The sequence below is a fragment of the Rhipicephalus sanguineus genome, chromosome 2, assembly GCF_013339695.2.
Source record: "Rhipicephalus sanguineus isolate Rsan-2018 chromosome 2, BIME_Rsan_1.4, whole genome shotgun sequence".
Taxonomy (NCBI): Eukaryota; Metazoa; Arthropoda; class Arachnida; order Ixodida; family Ixodidae; genus Rhipicephalus; species Rhipicephalus sanguineus.
In genome coordinates, this window is record NC_051177.1 from 38,350,240 (window position 1) to 38,365,467 (window position 15,228).

At 47.3% G+C, this 15,228-nt stretch overlaps 1 protein-coding gene across 1 annotated transcript in view; it reads left to right on the top strand.

The window, feature by feature from the left end:
* The window catches only part of LOC119382786 (Down syndrome cell adhesion molecule-like protein Dscam2), a 291,338-nt gene that overhangs the window by 20,080 nt on the left and 256,030 nt on the right, over positions 1-15,228 (top strand). Inside the window, exon 2 of the mRNA XM_037650632.2 lies at positions 13,009-13,796. Coding sequence (XP_037506560.1) covers positions 13,730-13,796 — 67 coding nt within the window. The 5' untranslated portion in view covers positions 13,009-13,729. The remainder of the gene's footprint in view (positions 1-13,008; positions 13,797-15,228) is intronic.

Here is a 15,228-nt window from a genome sequence, read left to right on the forward strand (position 1 = left end):
ATAGAAAAAGGGCACCAAGTAATATTCCAGTGGCTGCCTAGTCACTGTGGAATTACGGGAAATGACCAAGCGGACGCAGCTGCCCGATCCGCTCACGACGGTGTCAGCAGTATCACCATTCCCCTCTCAAGATCGGACGCCGCAAAAGAGCTTCGTGTGCTAGCTCGTCGTATAACGTTGAACTTGTGGAAATCATCGACATTTACAAGTGCACGGCTGCATACCTTGGACCCTGATCTTCAATTACGCATCCCGTCCAGCTTATCACGACGTGACTCCACCTTGCTGGTCCGTCTATGGCTTGGGAGTGGCCTTCTCAAATGCATATTCCTTTATTATTGGAATGGCGGAGAGCCCGTCATGTGAAGTCTGCGGGTGCAGCGAAACAGTCGCGCACCTTCTTTGTGAGTGCACTCGCTTCAATTCCGAAAGAGCGGCCCTCTCAGCCGCACTAGGCCAGCTGGACAACCGCCCTCTCACGGAGAAGAAAATCCTAGGGCCCTGGCCTACCCGGTCTTCAGCACGAGCCGCTCTGAAGGCGTTGTTGCGGTTTCTCCAAGCAACCAGACTAAATGTCAAACTGTGACTGATGGAAGAAAATGACTGATGGAAGAAAAATGACTGATGTTGCTGTGTAGTACTTGGACTGCTGTTATGACTTCGTTTTGTTTGTTTGTTTTTTATTGTTGTTGTAGTATTTTTGTCGCATGCTGTCGTCAAAAACTCTTCTTCTTCTTCTCTTTCATTCTTTTACATCCCCTTTCCCCTCCCCACGTGCAGGGTAGCAAACCGGAGACTGCTTCTGGTTAACCTCCCTGTCTTTCCTTTCTCCCTCTTCTCTCTCTCTCTCAGGCTGCCTGGAAAGCAGCAAGACTTTTCTTAAAGCCTATAACTTCAAGATTATTGATATTATTCACACACGACATTGATTGTGGTCAAAAGTATGCGAAATTTGTTTAGACACGAGAAGAGCGGTAAAAGCCGCGTTCAATAGGAGGCAACAAAATAGCTTTGTACAGACGGGAGATTTAAATAATGTGTTACACTTTGTAGCGAACCCATTGAATTACATCTCGGTACGAAGTCTTTCAGCCCTGATTTGCTAGTTGACAAGTTCTTTTCTGTGTGTCGGGGAATAAAAACTTAACATTATTCGGCCATGATGAGCTAACAAGAAAGAGATGGAACAAACGTACCTTTTACAGGTATTATAAAGGCTGCAAATGCGTGGTTTTTTGTAAGGAACAAGAAAATGAAAAAAAAAATACAAAAGAAAAAGTACAAGGCAAGCAGAAGAAAATGGCGTTAACTAAATGTGAAATGCAGCTAAGAATGAAACATGGCATCTAGAGAAGCCATAATTCTTAAGTACTGCACGTATTCGTAGGAGAACGACTGGCTGAGGCATCTGCGGGAATACTGTCGTATAATCGATTAAAGTAAGCGCTGTTGCATACCAGGCTCATAGAGCATAGCACTGATGACAGCCGCTATCTCGATGTGTTAGTGCAATCACATATTTTAGGAGAGTGGTCTAATGCATACATTCATCTGTAGTTAGTGCAAACGTTAACCTAGATGGCAAGCAGACCACATGCCCATCGAAGGCTCCACAATCAGTCTGCCTGTACGTATACCTGCGATAACCATTTACGTCACTTCAACTCACTCCAAACCGCATTTATTTCTAGAGGGCCCGGAAACTTGTCCTCTCGGTGTACCTGAACGCAAGTTATATAGTTGGGCGGCCTCGTACGATGATAGATTGAGAGCATCTCAACAATGACAGAACATAAACCAGAGAGACAAACGCGACGACTCGCACCCAAGGCTTACTCCGTGTTTCTTTCATCGGCCGCGCTGTTTACGACGTGTCGCAACAACTTCTCCGAGTACCAAAGGAGTCGTACTGGTGCTGCAGTTCATCACCGTCTAGAATGGACGACGAAGGTGCGAGCCAATCGTATTCATTCCACCTCCCGCGCCTTATTCCTGTCTGGCGATGACAAAGTATGTTCCAGGATTGCTCAATCAAGAACGCGTACGAAACAATACCGAATTAACGAAACAAAACCTAACTGTGTTCTTTCAGAACCTTCAAGACCACATTCTCCAGCGATGCAGCTTTTTTTGTACAACCGCGGATGTCCCGAAGAGCCAACGCAGGGCCCAGACACCGAAAAATACACACAATAAAGGTCTATAAGTGCTACGAGCTACACGTTGATGACAAATATAGGCTGCGACGGTACACTTTTCTCGTTTTCTGTCCGTCGCCACTCGAAGCTCGCTACGCTCGCAATCAATTTAGTAGCGTCCCGGAGGTGGGCGCAGCGCTCCAATCAATGGCAGCCGCTGTGGGTAACTCCGCTGGACTTCTGCGTTAGCGGCTGCTGCAGCAACACAGCAGCACTGCAGCGGTGACGACGACGGCGGCGTTGACACTACGTAGAAAGGAGCAATCTCGGAACGTCGACGTTGCGTCCGCAGGAGCGCCCACGGGGTGCGTCGGCATGGAAGACGCCCGCGCGCGTGGTCTTCCTTAATTGGATGGGACAGGACGCTTTCCTCGTCCTCTTATTGCGTGCCTTCCACCCCAGCACTACTGCCGCTGCCCCCTCTGCGGCTGCTTTATATAGGCATGCCAGTTTTTCTTTAATTGCGCGTCTTCTCGTGTCCCAGTTTCCCGAACGCTGCACGCAACTATGCCACTCTGGACAAGATATTCCCCGGGGCTCCGCGGCTGGCCTTTGTTTTCTCTCCTGTGTCGAAACCTGACCTTCTTTTATTCCATTCATTTCCCGTTATACATTTGTGCTATGACCACGGGGTACTTTTTCTTTCTTTCGTATACCATTTCCCCCATATTCCGAAGAACTCTTTCAACGGAACCAGCGGGTGATTTGGGGAGCCCGGAGGTCGTTCTTTAATATTCTCCTTCTCTCCTTTTTCGCTCTCTTTATACACCAGTTTCAGCGACCTAATTCTGTTATTAAGCTGCTCTGAAATAAGTGGCAGGGGCAACAGTGGTCGCAGCTCCGTGCGTGAACGGGGAGCGCTAGGCGTTTGATAGCGAAGCTGCGCTTACATTTGGAGATAATTAGGTGCTAATTAAATTTCACCCACGTTGGCGTACTGCGCGCGCTCCCATTTGTCAGGGCGACCTGCGAATGCGGCACACAGAATAACGCAGACTGTGCGTTTGCTTGTCATGGCACTTTTTTTTTTTACGGCAGAAATGCAAATGCTGTTATCTTTTCGTCCAATTTGCTTTCTTCACATTTACGTCATAATTACTACAAATAACAACCCCTATACTTTCCTTGGCTTTCTTGTTTGTTAGTTCTAATTAATGTTGTGTCCAGCAGAGAAAAACGAGCCCTTGAAGTTTCCCTTCTTTCGTTCACTCTATGAAGGAGGCACCCGACATGCAACATGGTCCCTGTCAGCACCGTTAAGCGTTATACAGTCAGTTGAGGAAAATAGAAGGCTCAAGGTATATTTGCATTCGTCCGCGCACCTAAGGCGCTGCTAGTCTTGGCGTTTCCAGATGACAGAGGAAGGTATAGTTATCGTATTGACCTTCACGGATTAGCTCAAGCACACGGAGACAAAGAACAGGTGCAGAAGGACGAACGCAAATGAAGCAAGGACGAGGTATATCAAGTGTCTGTGAATTCGTTAATTACTCCGAGAAAACGCGTTACTTAGCGTGAAAACTGTTGCTTTTTTATATGTAGCCGGCGCATGAAGTTTCTTTTTTTATTGATATGATATGTAAGGAGATGTTGGCGCACAATTATGGCGCCGGCTACTCCTTAGCCCTTGAGTGAAACTTGAACACATATCTTAAAGTAGAACATACAAGGCAGTTCATGTAAAATAGAACACTCGGGCACACATATGCAAAAACACACTTATAGGCACATATCACAACAAAATGATAAAGAAATGTTCCAAAGACAGCGAATGAAGTCTCTGATAATGTCCGTCGTTAACATTTGGTCCGACCAGCACAAAACGGCAGAGCACACGTCTGGTCTTTAAGAAGATGTATTCGCTCGTGAGTACATAACAGTGGATACGTTATTCACTTCAGCACACACATATGATGGGTGTCATATGAGACTGCGCATAATAAGTACGACATGTGTTATACAAATGAAGTATATTTTGTCTCTTGCACAATGAAAACACACTTGACAACACTAGCCAGCTTAAACGCTCGTTTTTCGACTCGGCTGACGTGGTATATAAGATAGAGGCGAGATGTTTTCTTCTGTTCGTGTCCTCCTCTTTAAAGGGGCCATGACACCCAATTTTCGATCATGATCTGTGTTATGTGGATTAATCTTTGTGCATTCACAAATAAGCTGGCGAAATTTAAGCGCATTTGGTCGAGCCCTTAATTTATAATCGAATATCTTTATAAACACGCAAGCGGCCCGAGAGTCAGGCAACACTGGTGCACTCGCGAGCCGTGACGTAACAAGCAGCTAGCTATGCAAGTGTATGGATTGCAGCGAACGATATTGTTCCGTGGTAAGCTGCACGTGATAGCGGGGTATTTAGCTTTCTTCAGCTTGGCACGGAAATTCAACGATTTGCGGCGGCTGAAACTTTGGTAGAAGACGACGGCTCCGTTCCGTGCTGCACATGACGTCACACGCGCCATCGCAAAATGGCGGTCGCCGGCGGTGGGCGGGCTAGGCGGGCTTTACAGCTGGCGACTTCTAGGGCTTGTTTTGCACTGAAATATTCTTTTACGGCCCACTTTTGAAATCTGTATAGGCGTAATGGACCCTGTACTTCTAGTTTTCGCTGAAAACAACAAATCTTTGGGCGACCGTGTCATGGCCCCTTTAAGGCGCGTTCACACTTGGCCTCGAAAGAGGCAAAAGCGGCAAACCTCACGGGAAGTTCACTCGCTTTGTCGCCTAAGCGGCCGGAAAACCAGGCGGCGAGCCCGACTAAAAAAAATTGGTCCGAGACAGATTTTTCCGCCGCACGAAAGCGGATCACCTTTACGCTACACGGGAAGCCGAACTTTGGCTTCACTAGCTTAAACCGCGTGATGTAAACAACGGCCGGCCGCAAACTCAACATGGCGTCCAGGGCGTCGGCGGTAGCTCGCATCGGCGCAATTGCAAACTACCCGTGCAGCACGACAAAACTCACAGCCTCTCTACAAGGACGCGTTCCTCGAGAGCCTGGTTTGGATGAAGATTGCCGAGAAGACTGGAATTCGCGGAAGGGGAAGCAGCAGCGAGTCGGCGTGCCCGAACGTATCTCGCTTTTGCACAGCCGGGTGAATCCGCCGCCGCCGCTGCTGGCGTGCCCACTTTTGTAGTTTCTGCTGGTGTACCTGCCGAAACAACGGTCTGAAAAGGTGAAAGCTGTTCCTTTTCCGTGTTTTGAATGCATTACTTGAATTCGGTAAGAAATCGACTGCTTTGGAAAGGGGCAAAATAGAATTAATTCTCGAAGTGGCGAGGGCGGCGGCGGCATGCAGGAGGGGCAAAACTAATGTGAACATTTTCGACGCGCGCGAACAAGGTTTTCCGACCGCTGTGGCGTTTTCGCTTTCTCTTCGCCTCTCAAGTGTGAATGCGCCATTAAAGCGTAGGCCAGTCTGGTTTGCCGTAAACCGGACGCTGTGGAAAGAGTGTTGTAGTCTACACGGCTACTCAATTACGCTCCGTAGTTTACAGCGATGTGTAATAAATTATTAAACGAAGTACTGCTACAAGAGTTTACTCCTTACGTATTTGGTTTCTCGCCTTCGTAACAGCACCGAAGCGGTTTTCCCTATTGTGTTACTGTAACGACTGCCCCTGTACAATAGCGGTATACCTTATCGGGAGAAATATACTGAGAACGTTAAATAGCTAGTTGTAGCTTTTTGTGAACTATGAGAAATGAGTCTAATATTCCTCATGCCACATTATAGATCTGTCTTTTGCAAAAGTGAGTACACCGTAACAGGAACATTGCCTGTTACATTTTCTCATAAGAAAAATGTCTGAAATAAGATCAATGACTTCAGAGTACTTAAGTAAACTAAGTTATATCTCCAACTCATACTAATTCATAAGCGACTGACAACATTTACAGCGGTAAGAGAGCGTAGTTTCTTGCCACAGCTGTTCAATTAGAGTAAATGTTGCTTTATAAGAATCTTTCTTTCGAATCACTCACGCAAACGGTAGGACACAGTGTCCTTACAGAATACCATATACACTGCACAAGCATCCCGCTTTCGTATCAACATTTGACGTTGCAGAAGTAGTATAACTTGTTTGCCTTAGAAACACGAAGCGTGTGCATATATCTACGCGCAAGGCTACTAATGAAGCACTAGTGAACACGTAGAGCCAGCTCTCTAATATTATGTCGTGAGGTTGAAACGAGAGATGTGCATTACGTTTTAAGTGCTTTCGCGTGTTGCGTAAGATTCGACATTTCATCGATGCATAAAGGAAGCCTTCGGTAATCTTCGTGGGAGTTTCGGCTGAGAGCTAGTTTCAACAGTGTTTGAGGTTAGGGTAACTTCTACTCAACTACGCAGAACTCAAATTATGTGAAGAGTTTTTAATTATGAAGTAAGCAGACTTGTCCTAGATGTATTATAAATAAAACGTCTGCAAACTTCAAAGCTACTGAGTGCATTACCAGATTCGCGAGCGCAATCCTGAATCGTCAGGCGAAAAGTGAAAGATGAAGTCCCGTGTTTTAATCTCAAAAGTAATACTACATGTTTGGAGACCAAAAGCCACAGTTCTGAAAAAACTTTCTGTGAGACAGTTTTTCGTTTGTTTTTATTACAGCTAAGCATGTTCGCTTGCACGGATAGTAATTTTGTTTCTAAGGTTGTCGCGGCGTAGTTATGCAGAAGCTCGCTCCGTCATGCAGATACCAAACCTTATCGTCAGCGGCAGTGCTACAAGATACAACCAGAATTATAGTTCACCTTTGCGGGAGCTTGGCAATCTGTGCCCTCATATTGCCTTTGAACAGTGTGTATTAACATGAACACTACAATATCTAGCACGCTGTTTTATACGCTCACCTTTTGTTTGTTTTTTATTACGAGGCTATGTAGGGACGTGTTAACACATTCAAGCCCGACTATATCGAACTCGGGTAAATCGAATTATCCTTCATGTCGAACTATTTTTGACCAAGACAATGCTTTAACGTCAATGCATAGGAAAATTTAAGGCTAGATCAAACAAAAATAGCCGGAACGCTTGATAAATCGAACATCGCGCAGTGCGACACGCACAAACAAAATGGTTTTTCCTCAGAGAAGGGGACTATCCCGCATGCGTTTGTGAGAGTGAGCGGTGTGATTAGGCGGGCGCTACTCAGAGCGAGTAGGAACCATCACTTGCCGTCGCGTGCTTCCCTACCATGATTACTGGTCGTCACGGCCGTAGTGCGTGGTCGCCGTACTTCTCAGCTACCTTTGTTAGCGTAATCACGGCCGCAAAACGGAAGAACTTGGCTGTTCTCCACGAAGCTGGCGATAATCAACACAGTCGAACGTAGAGAAAACAAGTCTGACGTCACCGGTGCGCACAGAATCCCAAGAAACACGCTGAGAATGACAGTGAAAAACAGTGTCAACATTAAGGTCAAGACAATCGAGGCTTCCGGCGCCCGAGGTGTACGCACAACTGCGCTTGAAGATGTTGAGTCGTCCTTCACATCGACGCGGTACTTTGTCGCCTACAAACCGCCCCTGCATATAACCCGCGCCACCAACTACCCCCCAAACAACGAAAATATATTAAAAAAAAAAAAAACTTCCCTGCGTATTCTCGTAAGCGGCCTTTACTGCATTATCGTAAAACGGTGCCGTGAAGCCAACCTGCGCACCGAAATTCACATTTAAAATGCGGTAAACTCTTTAAAAGTTTTACATCAAGTTACAAGATATATCCAACTCATTCCCGTTTTTCAGCGAGTTTTATATATGCGGGTTCGACTGTATCAACTTACGTCATATTTGGGTTTTACAGGCACGTGACGTAACATATACACTAACTATTTAAAGAAGAGCCATGCGTTTTTTTTTTTTTTGGTAGCCTTGTAAAACTGCTTTTATTGTGTTTGTACTTTTCAATGCGTAAGGATTTGCAAGATTGCCAATTCGCAGGCCATTTAAAAGGTGATACATGCGAATCGGATCAGGTCATCGCAGCATATGGGAGACCATGGTGATTAAAGTGAACTCCGAGCTTCGCATAGTAGCTACCCCTTTTTTTATACCCAAGGAAACACATTTGAAAAGACTGCATTCCTTCTTGGTCACTAGCTCGTACGCTCAGTATCCGGTGGTTACGAGACACTGAAGCTAATTCTCTCGCGGTTAAATTATAATTTAGCGGCATAGGCTTCGACCCGACGGAGGAGCTAATCGGTCGCCAGGTTACCCCTGAAATAGCGCTCGCGAAGTGAAAGTCACGAGCTCTACGGTTCCCAATAACCGCGATTTCTGCCGAACAAATGGAGACGGATTCACGGTGTAAAGGAGTTACGTCAGCGCGCGTGACTAAATGCGATCGCTCTCTCCCGTTGTGACTCCTGTGCGCGAGTGTGGCTCACTGTGTAATCTTACCCGACTATGAAGCGCAGCGCCGGCACGTGGCGACACCCCGTGGCAAGAAGCGCATCTGATCCAAACGCCGCTCTTTATTAATGTCGAATATTGACCAATAGCATGCTATCTGCTCTTCGACGTCAAACAGCAAGTGCCGGCAGCTCAGAAGGGAGTGAGCACAGGCCTCTGCATGAGCAGAGGGCGCCTGAGAATCTGGCAACTTTGCGCTCCACATGTAAACTCTATTTGCCAATCACAGCTGCAGGATCTGACCGAGATGTTCACAGCAGTGTCCGCTTTTCGCGGGATGTGTTTTCTCACCAAGCCCGAGGGGTGGTTCATGACATCTCTAAATTAGCGCAAGATATGCGAGGCGAAAAGAAAGGCACGAACGGCACGAGTTCTAACTGCCCGACCTCAAATCAGAAAGCAAAGTGAGAATTGCTGGGTTGGCCTCTCCAGCTGGTTTCTCAGTTATCTTGAAATTCTTTTTTCATGGCCGCCTGAGCCTTCCTTTCCAACAGTCAACTAAGTCCATGACAGTTCAACGACAGCCCATGGCAGGCCGGCGATTTCAACCGAACTTCCTGGAAATGCAAAGACGAGGGCGTCCACGTTGTTTTCTCACTTGAAGTTAGCATAACTAACATTCGTTTCGTCACTGTTTATTTTATTTTTAGTCCCTTGTGTATCGAGCTGCTATAACTGTTTAGGAATTATGCACCAACTAGAACGGTAGACAAATGTCTGTTGAAACAATTCTTACATGTCGTCAACAGAAGACATCGCAGCTGAAGGCGACGAAGGCACTGCTGAGGTTTTTAAGAGAGACGGACTTGGACAAACGGCTGTGACAGAAATGTCGCGTACCACGCAAAAGTGACCGACTGTGACTGACTCTGTGTGTGCCGTGTCGTGTGCTATCTTTCTCACTCTCTCTTTCGTCTCCATCTTTAAATCTTCCCCACCCTGTTCCCATGTGTAGGGTTGCAAAATGGTTTTCCTAAACTGGTTAACCTACCTACATTTCCTTCTCTACTATTTCTTCTCTCTATGTACCAACTGGTTCAAACATCTGCCCTTCTGGAATCTTTACCTAATCAGCCAGCTTTTCTGTCCAAAGGATTGAAGAAACTCAACCAAAGAAATGCGACATTTTGCGACACCCGCAACTCTCGTTCTGCGCAAAGCCCTTCCGGATTTACAGCGCTAAGCCCGGCCCGCTGTAGGACCAACACTGCCACTGGCCTATAGAAACGAACGAGACCTCGCGCCAGCAACGCCCTGCACAAAGACGTCAAAGCGCCGCGCAACACGATCTCCGTCCAATTGGGAACAAACCGGAGCTGTCTATGCGTAGTGTATAGTGCGCTACCAGTGTTGACAACTGCATGTCGCGCTGAGCGCGAGCAGTGTTGACAACGAGACGCACTCGTCTCGGCGCTCTCATTACGGTACAGTACACATTCGCGCGCGCTAACTTGGCACGTTAGTGGGAGCCGAGAGCGCTAGAGCAAACAAGCACTGTCGGTGACGATCAGTGCCCGGAACCTCACGCCAAGCGTCGGTGCCCGTTTACCATACTACTACTATGTGCTGCAGGACGAGGAGAAGGAAAGGAACTATAAGAGGTACAGAGAGAAAGAGAGAGAGGGAGAAGGAGAGATAGAAGGGAAGCCCGTTGCCCATACTATACTACTGTCAGGCTATGTGCTGCTGGAAGCGGAGGAGGAAAGTGACTGTAAGAGGTAGAAAGAGAGAGAGAGAGAGTTACGGGGGGACGGAGCAGGCAACGGGCCGGTGGCCGTTGTGCCAGCTCCACTTCTTCGCTGGGAAGCGCGAGCGACGGCGCGCAGCCCGAGTGGGCTCTCGGAGCGCGGATGATGAATGGAGCGGACTGGGGCTCTGCTGATGCCGCCGGCTGCCGGAATCGCAGTGCTGCCGGCGCAATCTCTTTTTCTCCCTCCCCCGCCGAAGACAATCAGCCACCGCTGGGGTCCACCGAGTCGCAGAGGCCCTCCTTTCTACGAAGCGACCGAGTCAGCGTGCAAGGCACAAGGCACGCACAAAGCGTTCCGGCTTGGGTGCTTCTTCCACCAACGGCACCAGAAATAGCGGCCGTGGCGGCGACAGCTTCGGGCTGCTGCTTCCGCGCGTGGCACCCATCTCGCTCTGCGCTCGATAAAGTGCGCGGCCGCGTCTCGGTGGTTCCGAGGCGTGCGGCCCAAAGGCTCGTTACTGGTTTTGGCCCAGATTTCTCTAGAATCGCTGACGCGACTGCCAGGCTACGTCTTGCCTTATGTGTGTCGTATACTCCCGTTTGTTTTCATTCCCTGTGTGGCTGTCGCTTAGGCTGGATGACGGATGTAGTGAAAGAGCGGATTGGTTTCTTGAAACAAGAGAAGTGCAGAAGCTAGAAAGCGCTACAAGTTAGCTACTCCGTGCTGTTTCTCCTACTGCGATAGACAGAAGAGAAAAGAGAGACCGAGAGGGTAACCAGGCGCATGTCCGCTTTGATACCCTCTACTGGAGGAAGAGGATGAAGGCTAAAGAGAGAACTAAATCGGTTGAGCGCACACTGTTAAGTGCAGGCCAAGACTAAACCGTCACAGAGAGCAGTCAGCTTGAAACACTGTAGTAACGCCTCGTTGCTTTCTGCATCAGGGACTGAAACAATCTATACATCCTACATAATTCAAAAGAAAAAAAAAGAACGCTAAAATTTGTCCAAAATTTCAGAAATCCTCACACCAGACACAGTGACCATAGACGTACGCACGAATCTCATTGTATACATGAACATATCAATTGGCTCGATCACCTTCCTGTCCTTGGATACCCGTGAACTCCTTCTGTATTGGAGCTCTCCAGGCAGTACAAAAATGAAGCCACTGACGAAATTCACGCGCATTTAATGCCCTGTTTATCTCCTTCGTTTTACGTAGCCCAAATCGGGCGCACGAAATCAGCGGTAACTGTGGTCAACACACGGAAACACGCTTGTGCAATAGCAGGAGTGTAAAAAGGTACCTCAGATTGGCTGGTACACGTTTCAACAGGGAGGGTTGTTATTGTTAAAAGCAGCTTTAGCACCTTTGGTAAGTTATTTTTATAGTGTTGGTAGAACGTCATGAGCTGCCTCTTACAGAGAAGCCCCATGAGACACTCTATTAACCCCTTAAAGCTGAAACACAGCAACGCTGCAGCGGTTCTTGCGTGATGTACAGTTAAAGGATTTTACATGACTTTATTTTATCCTTTATATGCATTGCGGCAAATCCTCCAGAATATTATAAAAAAAAACATGAAATATATTTTCGGGACCTATCTTGGTGTTTTACATTCGTGGATGCTGAAAGCTCGGTGGATTCATAACTGCTGTGCTTTATTTATTAACGGCGATAATTTGAGGTTTGAACACTATCGCAAACGGAGACATGGAATCTTTCTTTTAATCACAAAACTGCCGGCTGAAGCACATAACATGATAGAAGTATGGGCGTAGTGTATAGTGTGTCTCACCGCTGTGTGACTCTTGTCTTGAGCCTGTCTAATAAGGCGATCGAGTGTGGTTTTTCGTGAAATGGTGTTGCAAAAACTAGCTGGATCACAATCTATAGCAGGTGCTCATCGCATTAAGAACGCCACACACCATATGCTGCACTATACGCAAACGCGGCCGAATGCACTTAAACGTTTACAACGCCCTGGACCTCACAAAAGCGATGAGCCTGTAGATCCATAAATTTACCTCTCAAAAATTATAAAAACAGCCTCGGTCATACGGGCCAGAATGGAGTTTAAATTAAGGGAGAATATGAAACGTATTATTTCTCCAATGCGACATCTGGTGCTTTGTATTTAATGTGATAAGGGTGATATAAACGATGGAACTTGTGTTTCTTGTAGAATATACTGTACTTGAAGTCCGGCAAAAGCGCAGTAAGAATTCACCTGTAAGACGCTTGCATTACCCCATGGCGATTTGGGAACGAAAAAGGAAATGAATGAATGAATGAATGAATGAATGAATGAATGAATGAATGAATGAATGAATGAATGAATGAATGAATGAATGAATGAATGAATGGACAACTTTATTTATCCCTGTTTAAAGAGAAGGGCGCAATGGCATGGAAGGTGAGGGGAGGAACTATATGAAGTAGGCCTTCTCTACCCTCTCAGCTCACTCCAGGATGGCCTCCTGAATTTCGGATGAGCTGCGCAAGGCAGCCTCCCACTGCTCCTCTCTAGAAATTGTTTCAGGAAAAGGGGAAGGGGGGGGGGGGGCTTAGGACACCTCCACATGATGTGATTTAAGACTACTGTTGAAGCAATGTTCATAGAAGTTGCGCAAGCTCTGAATATTCATTCATTTTTTTTTTCGTTCTTTCACTTTGCAGAAAAAGCCATAGAAGCAAGGGTACGAGACCATTGGGAAAAGGGAGTCATCGCCCTCGACTCCGTGCCGAAATAGACTCGCCCTGAGTGAATCTCTGCTTGCTCTTTACAGTATTTCCTTCCTGCATTCGCTATACGCCGTAAGAGTCCAACGTGGCACCGTGCAATGACAAGTGAAAAACTCCGATTTGCTACGGAGTAGTGGACTGAGAAGAAGACAGAAAAAAAATGTAGATATGGCGGTGCGAAAAGGGCGCTCGCCACGCCTCGAAAGAAAAACCTATGGTGGTTTGAAAAGATATCAGCTGCCAACTCGCGGCTGATATATGCAGCGAGCATCCCGAGGAAAATCCGCGAGCATTGCTACACCGAGCAGGATTTAGGGACAGATATATCAGAAAGCCAGTCGGGGTTCCTCCAAGGCATGTCGACTCCCATGTCGTCCCTTCGTCTGTTCGAAACTACATTTTGCTCCGTGTGAAGAAGCTCGCTGCGATCCAGTGTTCACTTTGTTCTCAACAAATGCTCCTGCCCCGACGGGTTGTTGAAGCTCATTTGTTGTGACTGCCGGGGACTGCACACAACCTTACAGGCTTCCAGACTTTATGCCGGCCACTGACCGGACACGGCGGAGACAGTGAATGACTTTGGTTCCCGCTGGAACTAGATTCGTGAGACAGTGATGTGCATTGAACCGTAGTGAAACCATATTGGTCTGACGCAATGGAGAGCAACGACAGGCGCTGCTGCTTCTTTCTTATACTACTGGCCTCACTCGCCGCCGGCTCATGTGAGTACACCTGACGTTTCTCGAGTAATGTTTCATTCGGCTCAAGCTTTCTAGGAGAGCTTGAAGGCTTCACAATGCAGTGGTGGTTCGGTGACATCTCGGCATTCGTTTTCGGGAAATCTGTACTGTGCAGCAGAATTCACGCACTTTCACACAAAAGTAAAACAGAGCTGACGATTTGTACAACATGCGTTCTGAATTTTCACCTCGTGGCGCACGTAACCGTACAAACGCCGTTGTCGCCTATTTACCGTTTTCTGTCAAAGTGCAGCATTCTCATGAGTTGTGCAAGGGAGATATATAGAGCGATTATGTAGTAATCCCTAGAAAATGAAACTTGCTCAAAACTGATTCCTTTCATGTGGCTGCATTAGTTTGCTGTACTAAAATGAATGATCAATAAAATTACACCATTTCTCGCTAAAGGGGACCATGAGGCGATGCGAAGCCGGAGCACTTTCACGATCGCATTCCGTTGGCGTTCGTTGGGCATGCTACCGACCTCGCATCGTGGAACGCGAAGAGGAACGCTACGCGCGTCTTGTCTTCCCTCTAGCCTGGCCGTCAATTCTCACAGGGCGAGCGGGGAACGCGGACGACAGGCGTGCGAGAGGGGGGCAGCGTAGGAGAGGAGAGAGAGGGGGAGGGGACGTGCATGCGCTGGCGCTCATCGCGGCATTGCGCAGGAGAGAATTTCGGCATGTCTAGCCCGCGTTCCACAGGAAGAGTGGAAAGGGGGAGGGGAGTTAGGAAGTGGAGGGGGGAGCGGGAGCGCAGAGGGAAAGAGGAGAGAGAAAGTGGAGAGAGAAAGTGGAGAGAGGGAAGGGGATGTGGACAGGAGGAGTGGTGAGGGGAGTGGAGAGGAGGTGTGTGGAGAGGGTACGCGCATGCGCAGTAAGGGTGGTCACGCCGCACACCACCACCACCACCGGTTTTAACTACGCTATAAGATGCTTCGCATCTAAAAAATACGTCACGTCTCCTAGCGTAATCTTCGTTTCATAGCCATCAAATAGTGCATTTAGCAACGTTTTTTTCATTGCCCAATTAACGTAGGCATAGCCAACGGACCACAACCTCTATCTATAGCTTCAGCAAGCTGTACGTAGCTCATGCAATACACGTAGCTCATGCAATAACGCAGGCGTGATGGCAGTATTTGCATTACAAAGCTGCAGTAAATTCCAGCATTGATGGTTCTAGAAAAATAAGAAAATGGAAGAAAGGTAAACAGGTATGCTTGAAATGAGGCCTGTATCTTTTTCATCAAAACGTAAACCTTCTTCTGGAGACTGAATCACAGTTTTACTTATATTAATGAGCACTAACAGACAATAATGCCAAGGAAAGTATAGGGGATGTTTTTTTAGTAGTAAATGTTAGTAAATGTGAAGAAAGAAAAGTGGACGAAAAGATAGCTTGCCGCGGGCAA